Here is a 14053-nt window from a genome sequence, read left to right as displayed (position 1 = left end):
GTTTAAAAGGTTTATTCGGCACTTGTGCCGGTGACAACTAACAACTACATAACAAATACCGTGTAAAATAATCGTGGTGTGCTCAAATTGGCTCGAAAATGTGCTTTCAAACAAAAAAAAGGACAAAGCTTCTCTTAGTGAGTAAAGACAATAACAGAAAGGAAATGTTAGGATTGGAGAACTTTTTGCTAGCTTTTGCACAGCAAAAGTATACAGTTGGTTCTCAATAAAAAAAGCACCATTTTAAAGATTCTAATATTGCATGTGACGCGTCTTCGAACATCTAAATTCTATAATAGAATACTAAGGAAAAGTCGAGAAGTCATATTTCTGAAACCACTACTATTTTTATTATACCTGCAAATTTCTTGCTTGGTGCTTTTTTCCCTTTCTCCACATGAACAAGCCACTTGCAGGTCTACCAATCTATTTTATAAAAATGACAGGTGATGATAATAGAGCATGAATATGAATTTCAAGTTCATAGCAACTGAAGATAAAATGTTATCAACAAAAGGTGTTTACGGAATTCAGAAGAGTGCTCTATGATTTAACTTAATTTTCCAAAGCTCGACGTCATCCCCTCTATTGTAATTCAGCACATAACATGGAATGTATCTCAAATCAATCTGTTCACCAACAAACAAGGGCTTGGATGCACCATCTAGCTGCTTACATCCTGCGTCATCTGCTGCATAGTAACATATCATAAACGTAGAGTGGAGATGAATTGCCAATTACCTTTCGATCTATTTGCAGCTTCGTGCTGACCTTGTTCTGTGATCAGGTAACTACGGAAGTGTGAATATCCATTAGCAACAACATCAAGATCATCAAGGGTGAAGTTGTAACGCTTTTCCATAGCCAAGTACAGCACCTGAAGTAAAAGCCAACACAATCAGTCAACCAATATGCTTTTATGATCTTCCACTCTTAAAGGTGCCAACAACATAATGTTTAAAGGTTTTGGATGACTAGAGGTATGTGCAAGTTGGTCCTGACACCACCATCACCCAAAAGAAGTGCAGAGTACTCCTGATTTATTCATGGTACCTTCTCCGGGTTGTCTAACATTAATTTCTTCAAGATGCTGAAGAATGCATCAGTCAGATCATCACTGTAAATGACATCAGCAGCCAGAAGCAAAGAAGCTTTCTTGAGTTCTTCAATTTCTGATTGGGTCCAGCAGTACCTGAACAAATTCGGCTGATCTGCTTTAGAGCTTATATTCTAGTACTACTTATCATTGCTAGAACCACCCAAAAAAGTTAGCAAAAGGTAGTTATCAATTCTAGCTGTCTCTTATGGTACAGACAAATCAATTACCTTCCTTTAGATGGTGCAGTATTCTCCTCTTGAGGAGGCCATGAATTTTTCCAATCAAGTTCACGTACATGAACAGACGCCTTCCCATGGAATATTTCAGCATTAAGATCCACATTTTTCTCACAGTTCTCAAGTACTTCGTCTCCATGGTCTGACACATACAACTTGGGGATTAAACAGAAAATGTGACAAAAGCATGCCATCCTTAGTGCTCTAACTTAAGGATAGACAGTTCATAGCAACAGAAAAAAGAAGACAACGATAAAATTGATGGTGACTGGTGTAAACTCCAAAATATGCTAAATGAAGTTCTGATAGCAGATGGCCTTAAATTAAAGGACCTACACTAACCAAATAACATTTCTATGCCTGGAGCTCTTGCCGCCTACATATATTGCATGGGAAGTGGCAATTGCTAGCAAACAAGTGCAGTCTCACTTATTTACTCGCAGAAAAAGATAAAATAATAAGCAGCCGCCTAAAGCAGCATTAAGATTCACCCTGCACAGTGGCTAAGTTCTTCATCACCACGATCCGCAACATACAACTAGACATAAACGCAGCCTCAGAGACAAGGATGAGTAAACCATAACAATGAAGGTGACCACTGCAAACTTTTCAATATGTGAAATTAGGACTGAAAAAGATGTTACCGGTGATAAAAAGTAAAATGTATAGTCACACAAAAAGTAGGATAAAAAAAGAAGTTACCAATCTCCCAAGTGATTATATATGGGAATCCAAGTAATATTTTGAAAAAACATTAGTGCTTAGAAAAGCTTCTGAAGCGATTGAAAAAGATGTATGAAAAAAAAAAAGAATCTATAGAATAACTTGAGAAAACATGCTGTGCATGACTGATGACACTACAGATCATAGCACACTAATAAATTGTTAGCAGATGAAAAAAAAAATAGAATAGAACTTCTGCATTTCAATGTTGTTTACCTGTTATGAAGACAGTTTTAGCAACACGGGCAAGCAAAATTCCAACTAACCCTGATAAAAACATTGAAAGAATATCTTGTATACGGCAGATACTAATTCCTTAAATTTGAATAAATCTAAATACTTGAGATCAGTCCGTAATTTTTTGATGCTCCTACAAGCAAATGAAAACCTTAAGAATACAATTTCAGTTATTCAGTGGTAGCAATGGCAGCAGGGCAGGTATCACCAAATAAAAATGACTCTAAATCCAAAAGGATACCGAGCTGATCTTGATGTTTCTGGACCCAATAAGATACCATTTACCGATTCCAATACGGTTTGCAATAAGAGGTACCTGATCTAACACCAGGGTCCAGCAACTGAACCCACATATCCTTTTCTTATCAAGACTCACATAAGAGGTATATCATACTGTACTATAAGGAGAAATTTAAGCATGAATTAATTGTTTGATAAACAGGAGTACATGCTATATGATTAGGTGTCCATTAATTATAAACATAATCAAGGTAAGAAATGAAATGGGTCCACAGGGAGCGGAATGGATAGTGAGATACATATAGCCCACCTCAACTAGCTGAGAATTGACGCATTATAGTGGTTTTTGTATTTTTGGAAAAAAAAGTACCCCAAAATCCAAGGCTTTGGTTCAATGGCAGAGAGCACAACATGTCAGGCATAGTAATGTGCACACTGCATACCACATGTTCGAAACCAGGTTGTTTCATCAAGCTAAGTATTAGAGTGGAGAAGGGTAGAAGGCTGGAACGATTGTCCTCAAGTATCAAGTTGAAACAGCACTCTTCGTCATCAAAATAATTCAAGAAAAAAGGTTTAGAAAAAAATATGACCAATAAATTTAAATTTCTTTTTTGTCATAGAGTTTTTGAAAAGCAATATTAACAATTTATTTGTATTTTTCATTTTAATTTTTAAATTACTTATTATGGATATAGGAAACTTTTGTCAGGCGAGTACCGTATCTTGGCATCACTACTCTGTGAATGGGGGAGTTTGCAATTATTAGAGGTACCAGCGGTTATACTATAAACAGAACAAAACAAATTAAAGGTGATGAAACTTACCTGTACCAGCCCCAAGCTCCAATGCAACAACTTTATCAAAATCAGATGATGTAGACATAACATGCAACACAAAATCAGTAAGCACTAGTTCTGCTCTCCAAACCTGAATAGGAAAAAAACAACTAAATGAATAGCACATAAAGCACTCAACTGGAGATAGCATAATGAGGATAAGAGTGATTACTGACATTTGGGAATACATATTTACGCTTACGGAATAGAGAACATGCGCTCACATAGTTTTCAGTTATTACATTTCCTTGTACAAATTGAGAAGCAAAAGCATATGGAAAATGTCATAGACTCTTAACATACTTCTTTTAAATATGGGGGGAGAAGCTGAATGGAGGAATGGTAGATGAAGACAAGCCATAAGGACCAACGAACTCTGAATTTTTTTGATTACCTGCAAACCAACTCTAGGTATGGATGAAGTGATATTATGCTGGATGGTTAAGACAAGATGATGGCTAGGTGATTCTGCAAGTAGAAGGAAAACGATGTATTACGTATATGGCTATTTGATATAAAATGTTGGTGGAAGGAGTGATGAGAAGCTTGAATACATAACCAGTGACTCCATGTTACTATTCAAGCCATGTAGACGTGAATTTTTCTTAAGAGCATTCATCTTAAGTTGATTTAGGAAATTCAATAAATATCCCCAATTTTATTATAAAATCACTAAGAGAAAAATGGACTTCTCGTCTACGTAAACTTTGTGCCTTCTCTCAACTCCTTCTCCTGAATTCACTGAACATGGTCGAATACAGAGGAAATCAAGAGAAAAAAACATGTGCTTCTGCCTATTGGTATTAGTTACTTTGTGATATTAAAGTAATCATGGAATGCATGAAAGCAGTGTCATGACTCATGACAAATTTTAGAAGTAACATTTTACACATCAAACCTTATCCAGATTTTAAGTTCTGACTTTTGAGATTGAGAAAAGAGGCCATTCTTTTCACTACAGATTAAACTAAACAGTTAAAACAAAATGTGATGAAGGGAGTACTTTATCATGATGGTCTTGTTCACTCTACTTATAAAGAGGGAAAAGAGAGAGCTTATGTCTGTTCACTTGAGATGAACTTCAGATGCTTCTATTATGATCTACATGGATCAGACGTTCACAAACTCAATGATTTTCTAACCAATCGCAGAAATCGAAGCCAGAAATCATTTACTTGCAGGCTAAATCAGCGTAAAGTTCACATTAACTACAAATTTTCATGTTTTTGTACAGTTCCATTGGAATACCTCCACCATTTTAATCATTAACCAGTAATCCCGTTAGATTACAAAAGCAGATGAAATAACATGAAAGAGTATGCACCGAGATGAAAAGCTCATAAACAAACACTGATTGACTCATTGACATTAGGTGCATTGTGTCACTTGGAATATATGGTGGACATAAGTTACACTCACAAAAAAGAGTTCTTGATAGAAGCCTTCCTTTTTAGGTGCAGATAACTTACTTTTTCGTCGTGTTAGAATAAGATCACCATCTTCATCCAAGTCCAACATAGTAGATGCAGAAATTGATATATCCTCAACTGCATCAATATTTCCTCTCAAAGTGGAATTTTCTACAAAGTTGAAAAGAATACAACTTCTTTTAAAAGTTCTTATACTATACTCAGAGAGTATTACTAGTATGTACATACACTCCAACAAGCTTTTGCTATCGCTTCAGATTTTTAGGCTACTCTAACAACAAAATTAATAGTGCTTTTCAGTTCTTATAAGAGGCCAGCATACGAGTTAACCTCATCCCCTGTTACTAATTGTTCAGATCAAACAATCCACTCAGTTCAATAGTCACTCTAATGATGCTTACTATTATCATTTTAAATCACCAGTTAAATATTATGTAATCAAAAGAAAACAAAGAAGAAAAAGTGCAAAGAACAAGTAGAAACAAAGGATTTTCAAAAATCTCCAAGTAAATTAGACATTACTGTTGACTGTTCGTGGAGATAAAAATTGGAAATAAGAGTTCCAATCAAAATGAAACTTAATAATCCAACACAGTTACGGAGCAATTATCAAGACAAAAATAATACAGTAGTAGACATTTTGATGCTATGAATTGTTCGTCGGCGCTCATGTTCAACTCGGAGCTAAATGAAGAATATAGGGAAATTCGGCTTACCGTAGCGAGGCGGTAGCGAGATGGTAAAATGGGAGAGATGGGGACCAGAGTGGTTAGGAGGGCAGCCGAGGTGAACTTCACTCATCACTTGCTCTGACGGCAATGGCTGTTGAACGCCGTCTTCGCGCTCCATCGAATCAAAATTGTCGTAAACGACGCACCCACTTGGGGGTTTTCCAAACATTATTTTGGCTATAGATGATGATTTCACTTTGATATATTATAAATTTAAGTACTTAATTGCATAACCCTTTTTTATTTGACTTTTTTCAACTTAAAGGATGAATATCTCTCGTAAATAAAATTCAAATTAGATTCTTTGACTAATGGGATGTGTAAATAATCAGAGAATTCTACGGAAGGGGACAGTATATATGAAAAAATCTTTATTTAGCTAGTTTATTTACAATAGCATGAGATGGGCTATTTATATACTGCTTACAAACAACAATCCCAACATGTAAACGAAGAATATGAAGACAAGTGAACTACGAAATGTAATATGAATGATTCATCTAATTAAATATTTATTCTCTTGATTGTTCTCTGAGAGAGGCTAGTCGAGCCACAAAGTCATCGTAGTCTGGTAGCTTAGGATGGACATGTCTATTTGAACCCAACATATCAGGTTGAAATGAATTTGTTCGAGCGTGCCCTCTTCTTTGATCCCTTGGACTTGTTTGTTCCCTTTCTGCTGGAAGTGAAAGGGTCCTGTTCCCCATACTGCTCCGCCTTGACACTTTACTGGGACTGTCAACTGCTGCTTCTTTTGGTGTGTTAACTGATTTTTGGTACTTTTTCCGGCTTAAGTATATCAATAGCCTGTCGATCAGTTTGTCCTCTTCATCCTGAGTTTCCTTATCGTCTGCAGTTGTGACTTTTGTGCCACGTCTTGTTCTAGCTGATCTTGGCTTGTCCTGGGCTTTTTCAGCTGCATCATCCTTGCAATTTTCTTCTCCAGTAGAGCTAGTAGGAGAGACGGTATCTGAAGTGGTTTTTGTTAAACTCGGTTTGATATAAGGAGGGATAATTGACCTATAATGCAATGGCTTTTTGTCATCAGATTCTTCTTCAGGAGCAATCTCAATCTCTGGTTTATTTTGTTGCCTTTCGATCACTTCAATATCTTTGACTGGAGGCAAATCGTCAGATTTTCTGCTAAGGCTATCTCTTCTCCTTCTGTTACTTCTCTCCGTCCTTCTCCTTGACGAACTATGTTCATCATCAGGGACTACCTTTCTGCCGTAAGATGAATTATGCTCCAATTTATCCTTGGATAGTTGCCTCGCGTTCTCACGATCAAACTTAGCAACTTCAGAATCTTTCTTCCAAGGTGATTCTTCCATCTTACGGGGCAGATTGTACTTCTGATCATTCTGACTCTTGGTCAAGTCCTGCAAAAGAATCAAAGAAGATCCAGATGAAGGCTAATTAAACGTGAAACTCCAATCAGAAAGGATAACACAATGTAAAAAATTGAAACAGCTTTTAATTCTTAATAGATCAAACTTAGTTTTAGCAATTCAAATTTCAAGTTGGCTTAGATATGAGGATATTATGAGGTTCTATTGAAGGCTTACTTGTTCCGATACTAGTGGATTGTATAGCTTCTGCTCCATAGCCTTTGAATTCCATTCTATACCAGATTCTGATGCTATATCTTTCATCAACTGAATCTTCATCTCCATTGTAGGTGGCACGGACTTTAAGTTCTGGTGAAACTGTATAGAAGAGAATGCCTTTATTTTCCAGATCGCGATAGAAAAAGTAAAGTTGCATTTTTAAATTTATAGACAAATATTGTATGATGGAGAAAACATGAGTAACTACCTCTTTATTGACATGACATTCTAGGAAATTTCCATATCTCTCAGTAAATAGACTTCTTAGTTCGCGTAGCTCTGGCACATCCGCGAATCTTGCTGCTGCAAAGATCAAAGACGCCACAGCTTCTCTGCACTCCTCAGGACATTCCCTATAAGCAAATATTACCCAGAAATTGAGAAATACTCGTTTGATCACTATTCAGCTCAAAATATCTGAAGGAAGCAATTTGTAATGTTCCCTCTCATCTCGCAGTTATAACATACATGAATGAAATGCTAACAGAATTTTATATTGCTGAAACTCTCCAAAAATATCACCGGACTCGTGTCAGATCATCCAAAATGCACAGGATTTGAGGATCTGACATGCACCAAACAATATTTTTGAAGAGCCGCGTAATGTTTAAACAACTGTACCTAATGGACCTAATTAAGCAATCTTGACAAGCCAAATAATGTAAACATATATTTCAACTAAAACTGCCAGAAGATTAGCAGCAACTAACATGAATTTGAGTACAAAAAGATCAAAATAACGCAGAAAAAAGCAAGATATAAATAATTATTTTAAAAAAACATACCTCTGTTTATACATCACTGATAGATTATTTAAGATGTGTTCACAATACTGCTCCAAGAAATCATAACATCGAGAGAGATTCATCTCAACCAGGAGGCCTTCAGCCTGTAGCAAACAACAAAGATCACAAATTAGGATAAATTAAGCTATTCACACTTTGAGGAAGAAGAAGAAATTCAATAATTATTAGACACTTAAATTTCTAGACTAGCGATTACATGAAATAAATTTAACTCTGCCAGCTTCAAGGCAATCACCGGTCCATCCTTTACAACAAATTTTCCTTCCAAAACCATGTTAGCAATCATATTAAAGCCCTGAGCAGGTTCTCAATTTCACTTATAGATTCCAAGTAAAATGCAGTAATTTCTGGACATCGAGGGCGTATAGAAAACAGCCTATCTATCCAACATAGGTTCAATAAGATCAGCTTAGGCTACTCGTGGGATTACAATGTGTATGTTGCTGTTGTTGTTTAGTATATTCTGTACGGAGATCTCATGAGAGAACAACAACACTGTGGAATTCCACAAAGCAAGAGTCTCGGAAGGGTAGAGTGTACAAAAACCTTACGAGAGGCTAGAGGCAGATTTCTTATACCAAGATACTTCAAATTTAAAGGTTCAAATCTCAGAACTCAAAGAAAGGGAAAGACAAACTTACTCTGCTATAGGCGTTAACATCCAATCCAGTTTTAAGGAGGTCAGCTATATCATTCTTCAAATACTTCAACATTGCATTCCTCTTCCTTTTCACCATCTCGATTCGAGTTTTTGTGAGCTTTACTGTCGATTTGCTGTACCACATAAAAGGAAAAAAAAATTACCAACAAATTCAAAGCTCAACCCAGAAAAAAAACAGAGCCTCCTTGCAGAATCATGATTATTACCTTTTAGCATAGAATTTGCTTTTCAGCCATGCATCTAACATCTTGAATTTCTTAAAGTTCCCCGAACGAAAGGGATCACCAATTTATACAAGATGAAAAAAATGCAACTGTATTCACGATAAGAATCAACTTCGAAAAAAGGTAAAAGAAAAGAAGCTGCTGCTTTGTTTTGATAAAAGGGAAAAGAAACCTTTATGGAGGTGTCTTAGTCTAATAGAAGTTCCTATTTATCCAAAAAAAAAAAGTAAAAGAAAATTTATCTTGCTAAGATTGAGGCCTTAAATATATGAACATACACAAGAACTATATTTATGGAGAAAAAAAATAGAGAGTTTATATATGAGAAAATGTAGCAGCTGGGTGCTGATTGCGAATCTTTAGGTGCCCCGTCGGATTTTACAGTCAGTAATAATCGGGTCTGATAACGGTAAAAAATGAGTAGTGGGGCAACGTTGAGGCGTAACATGCGCGTATAGAATACGAAATTGGCGGGTTCTTAAATATTTACTAGAGGAAACAAATGATCCATCTTTTTTATTTTCACCTTAATTATTACTCTAAATTAGCGGGTTGTATTAAACATTTATATCAATAAAAAAAAAGTAGTATAATATGTGTTTGTACATAAATTTTTAATAGTGATGTCACATTACATTATTTAATTAAAATAAATTTACACGATTTAGTGTAATCATCTAATGCGAATAAATATTTTTTGTTTCAATAGTGGTTCAATTAATATTGGTGAAGTTATTGGTCAAACTAAATAATTATCCGCGTTAAATTTATCATTTAGAATATCGGGGAATAAATAAATTGGAGTGTAGCTATAATTATTCAAGGTGATCTGTTGAACACAATTTTGTCAAAAAATATAGATATATAAGTGAATTGAATAAGGATTTAATTTAAATATGTTTGTCAAAATATCTTATGTCATTTTTATAAAACATTCTCGGATCGTATTTAAATATTTATATCAAATCAATAAAAAGTATTTGTACATAAATCTTTTTGTGTCTAACCATAATTTTCATGCATTATCACCACATTACATTGCTTAACTATAGTAAATTCACATGATCCGGTGTAATCACTTAATAGGAGCACATATTTTCGGTTCTTTTTTATTATTATAGTAACTGTTCAATTTATATTTGTGAAGTTAATGATTAAAATAATTAATAAACAATGTTAAATTTATCAAGATTAATCTATTAAACATAATTTTATCTAAAAATAAATTATACATATGAGTCAAATATGTATTAATTTAAATATTTTGATTTTCCTCACTTATATATATATATAGTGAAAGAAAGGGTCATATAAACTCATAGGCGTAAATGTAGAGATTCAAATTTAGTGGTGAAAAAATAAGATATATCGGCTTTTTATTAGGAGAAAATAGAGGTGTTCCTTGATTTAAGATACAAAATATAAAATTATGGAAGAAAATGGTCTTTATTGTCCCCACCGTTTACTAGCTTAAGTCCTAAGCTTTACTATTATACTAGTCCTAAAATGACATTTTTTTTGTCCCAAAAAAACAGCTTTTTATGTTGAGCTGTTTTAAGTGTGCGAAATTAAAAATTTTAAAATATGAGTACATTACTATAAAAGTGAAAAAATGTATAAAGTTTAAATTTATTCCTAGTCCTTTATATAAATAAAATAATTCAATTAAGTGCTTTAGTGCACCATTATTATAATTTATTTATTTTTAGAATAGCTAGTTGTTTAGTCATGATTGGATTCTAATATTTAATTTACTAGAATTCTGTTCTAAGTTAAAATTTGAGTCAAATACTTTAATTATATAAGAGTATAATATATATATATATATATATATATATATCATATTTGAACTAAGACTATATTATGTCAAATATGAAATAACGATATAAATATAACATATTAATAATCACTTAAAGGTTTAATATGTTTAGGTAGATATCATATAAACTAAAATTAAATTTTATCAATTAAGAGACCAAATCACTGTTTTAAAAGCAGAGGACGTGAGGTTAGACATTTTAATTACTTAGTATAGGGCGAAGCGTAAGCCTCGAGATGTGAGGCCGTATAGATTTTAAAAATTTTAATTTATATTATAGTACATAATATAATAATACAAAATTATAAAAATAAATCAATAGTTTAAAATAATTACAAATATAATTAAATAATAAATAAAAAATAAAATTTCTAACATGATTATACGAGTATAAATAATCTAACATCTTAGCATTTTAACAATAAAATAATCTTTATTTCTCAAAAATATTTTATTGTCATGCTATATGATATTATCCCCCGAAAGAAAATAATTAATACCCTTACTAGTAGTATGATAAAAACATCACTCCATCATGAATAAAAATAAAATTACTTTCAAATAACTAAATAAAATATTGTAATAATTTTGAGACACATGACAAAATCATGAAAAATTGATAAATGAAAAAGTAAATTTCGCGACATATTTATAAATTACGTAATATAATTACTTTTGCAATGTTACCAGATAGGAAAGATGCGATACTAAAACTTGTTATTCGAGTTATTCTCAATCTGCTTTGTCTCTGTAGATTAAAAATTATTATGTATCATTCAATAATTGAAGAATTATGAGGATCGACAATGTTATGATTTTTAACACATAATTTATGTAAGATCTGTCAGACAAGTCTCGAGCACTAGATATTAGACGTGCTTAGGGCGTACTATCGAATATTTTGCTAAAATCCACCCTAAGAAGAGTTCAATTGGAGTTTTTTAGGACAGTTTAAATTAGAAAAGGAATATATAATAATGAGTTGGGTTTGTGTGGGCGCGTAGAAAATGTAACAAACAAAAGGAATCAAGAGCGGCAAGAAATTAAACGCAGAATATGAGGATCATTCAGTTATTCCCCAACTGCAATGTCCAAGTGGCCCCACTGCCTTGTCTCGTAACTCGAAAGCAACCAAGCGCCGCTGCAAAAAGGCATTCATTTTTGTTAAAATAATTCTATCTCGTGTTTGAAATTAGTTAGAGTCGAACTAAATTTAAATTTCTATGTAAAATTTATTTATTGAAATGGTGCTTTAACACATTTTTTTTTCATTTTCAAATATTAAAATTTTAATATTTTTTATTAAAAATAAAAAAATCTTAATCATTTTATCAGTACGTGTGACGACCTTCCTAAACTTAATCACTAACTATTTTTAATTTAGCCAAAGAGATCACAGAGAGTTTAATGTTGCTCACAGCTGTATGTGATTAATTAACTTAGCTGTACCTAAATACAGTTGTTTCCCGTGTTAGATTTCCTTCAACTTTACAAAAAGTGTGACCCTTTTCTACACATTATTATTTGACATATACAAATTGTTTTGCATTCTCTCTTTATATTTTTTTTTAATTTTCAGAGTGATGATATTCTTCTGATCTTATTCAATAAATACAAAGGACTTGGAAAATAAAATTTTACTGTTTCATTGCATAAATTGATGATAAAATGAGAAAGTTACTTAAAATGATTAGTTTGGTTATATTTTGTGTCAATAACCTACATGTGCGAAACTATTTTCAAACAAGCCCCATATTCGTTTGTTTGATTATAAGAAACATAAAAATATTCAACTGCATAATTTTTATGGTCACTTAGTCATATTGTAATTTATTTATTTTTTTAAAAAAAAATCAAAATCTAGCATTCCCTACATTACATGCATGATCACTTTTTTTAAAGTGTTATGTGGTTAGTAGATATGCATGTGCATTGGTTGTTCATTTATAAATGTTTGATAAAAGATATATTAACCTCAATGAATTTAGAATTTATATTTTTAAATAATTCATAATAATAATTGAGTTAACAATTAAATATTACACATAATTTGAAAAAAAATAGGGAGCTCATGTGTATCCACAACTTAAAGATTAGATTTGTGTCACGATTTATAGCTTGCTTAGTTAATCTTTTAAGATCTGTTTATCTGAAAAAATATTTTATGTAAATTATTTTTTTCGAAAAATACTTTTGGGAGCAGTAGATAATGTTTGCTAATTAATTTGAAAAATACTTTTTTCAACATTAGAACAACAATCGGTTTGAAAAATGCTTTTGGAGATGAATTGTTTTTTTTTTTCAATTCTCCTTTTACTAGAAATCACTTATCTTTTCCTAAGAACTTGACTAAATACCTCAGTTTTATAAAATAAGAAGAAAAAAGAAAACGAAAAAAAACATTTTTCTATTTTGTAAATACTTGGCTACACGGACTATTAATAAAGTATTATATACATGGATTAGAGAATCTCCTTAATTAGTCCTATCTATTAGTATTACTTAAACGCCAACCGTTCCTTGTATTGCTAAAGTGAAGATTCTATTCTATCTTAGCATGATAGAATTATTATAATTATAAGTATTGACAACCATTAATCATAAGGAAAAAAGCAAATTATAATATAAAAGTAGGGTCATGTTCTCCCTTAATGAATATATACTCATGAATATTCTTTTTTTCCCAATGATAAATATATGGTATAAAGTATTATTTTTCTAATCATACATTAAGATCTACCTAAATTCTCCACCATACTCATTTAAGAAATTCACTTTCTACCCCAAAATTCCATAAAATAAATAGAAAAAGGAAAAGTAACTAATTATTTATTCCTTCAACACTAACTCTTTCTAGTGCGTGTTAAAAGTGATTATTCTAGCTTCCCATTATAGAATTATGACTGGCAACCATTAGCTTTTAAGTACAAAAAGAAAATTAAAATATATAATATTTGTTTTAATCAAATAATTAAAAACTAATCCACCCAAGGAAATAATTATTACTTTTTAGCTTAGGATAAGGAACTGGTTTGATCAAACAGTGTCAGAATAGGTGATTTTGTTGTAGAGTTATTGTTGTATTATCATAATTCATACGCGTTTCAAATCTTTTTTTGCCTAAGAAAATATGAAAATAGAACTTGGGAGCAAAAATTCTCTGTTTATTGTTTCGGTGCATTAATATCTGATTGATTTTTATTTGTGGGCGACTAAAATAGAAAATATTTTTTGATTGACTATTTTAGATTTGTGACGGACTTATTCGAGAGAAGTGCTTTTTATATATAGAATTTTTTCATACGTAAAACTAGAAATCGAAACTTTTGATTAAGGGAGAAGGGTCCTATTTGCTATACCATATCCGTTGGTGGTTTGGTTCCCCCTTAATGCAACGTGCC

At 32.4% G+C, this 14053-nt stretch overlaps 2 protein-coding genes across 7 annotated transcripts; both read right to left on the bottom strand.

Moving 5' to 3' along the window:
• Window positions 1–327: 327 nt before the first annotated feature.
• On the bottom strand, window positions 328–5811 carry LOC107012140 (methyltransferase-like protein 22). Of its 6 annotated transcripts, XM_015211892.2 has the most exons (10): window positions 5521–5804; window positions 4844–4954; window positions 3769–3842; window positions 3363–3465; window positions 2275–2325; window positions 1327–1477; window positions 1054–1192; window positions 772–877; window positions 526–691; window positions 328–426 (listed from the first exon to the last, which is right to left on the bottom strand). In XM_015211892.2, the coding sequence occupies exons 1-9, from the start codon at window positions 5702–5704 to the stop codon at window positions 531–533; spliced, it is 1080 nt and encodes a 359-aa protein (XP_015067378.1). In that variant the 5' UTR covers window positions 5705–5804; the 3' UTR covers window positions 328–426; window positions 526–530. The 6 variants fall into 6 exon arrangements, with proteins under 6 accessions (XP_015067378.1, XP_015067381.1, XP_015067377.1 ...); XM_015211895.2 differs by having other exon boundaries at window positions 328–691; window positions 4844–4921; window positions 5521–5811; XM_015211891.2 differs by having other exon boundaries at window positions 328–691; window positions 5521–5802.
• A 78-nt stretch (window positions 5812–5889) lies between these two features.
• LOC107012139 lies at window positions 5890–9090 on the bottom strand. The gene is made up of 6 exons (XM_015211890.2): window positions 8816–9090; window positions 8590–8722; window positions 7928–8031; window positions 7351–7495; window positions 7101–7241; window positions 5890–6914 (listed from the first exon to the last, which is right to left on the bottom strand). Exons 1-6 carry the CDS (start codon window positions 8854–8856, stop codon window positions 6048–6050), a joined length of 1431 nt encoding a protein of 476 aa, XP_015067376.1. The 5' UTR covers window positions 8857–9090; the 3' UTR covers window positions 5890–6047.
• Between the last annotated feature and the right edge of the window lie 4963 nt (window positions 9091–14053).

This window comes from Solanum pennellii, chromosome 3 (assembly GCF_001406875.1).
Source record: "Solanum pennellii chromosome 3, SPENNV200".
NCBI classification, from domain to species: Eukaryota; Viridiplantae; Streptophyta; class Magnoliopsida; order Solanales; family Solanaceae; genus Solanum; species Solanum pennellii.
Note: the sequence above shows the minus strand (reverse complement) of the source record. Positions and strands in the feature narration are given on the sequence as shown.

Coding starts and splice junctions, on each gene's coding strand:
- LOC107012140 (XM_015211892.2), bottom strand. CDS start 5,704: ATGTTTGGAAAACCCCCAAGTGGGTGCGTCGTTTACGACAATTTTGAT. Junction 3,466..3,768: donor TACCTAGAGTTGGTTTGCAG/GTAATCAAAAAA, acceptor TTTCCTATTCAG/GTTTGGAGAGCAGAACTAGT. Junction 2,326..3,362: donor GGAGCTTGGGGCTGGTACAG/GTAAGTTTCATC, acceptor TGTTTTTATCAG/GGTTAGTTGGAATTTTGCTT.
- LOC107012139 (XM_015211890.2), bottom strand. CDS start 8,856: ATGTTAGATGCATGGCTGAAAAGCAAATTCTATGCTAAAAG. Junction 7,242..7,350: donor AATGTCATGTCAATAAAGAG/GTAGTTACTCAT, acceptor TCTTCTATACAG/TTTCACCAGAACTTAAAGTC. Junction 6,915..7,100: donor ATCCACTAGTATCGGAACAA/GTAAGCCTTCAA, acceptor ATTCTTTTGCAG/GACTTGACCAAGAGTCAGAA.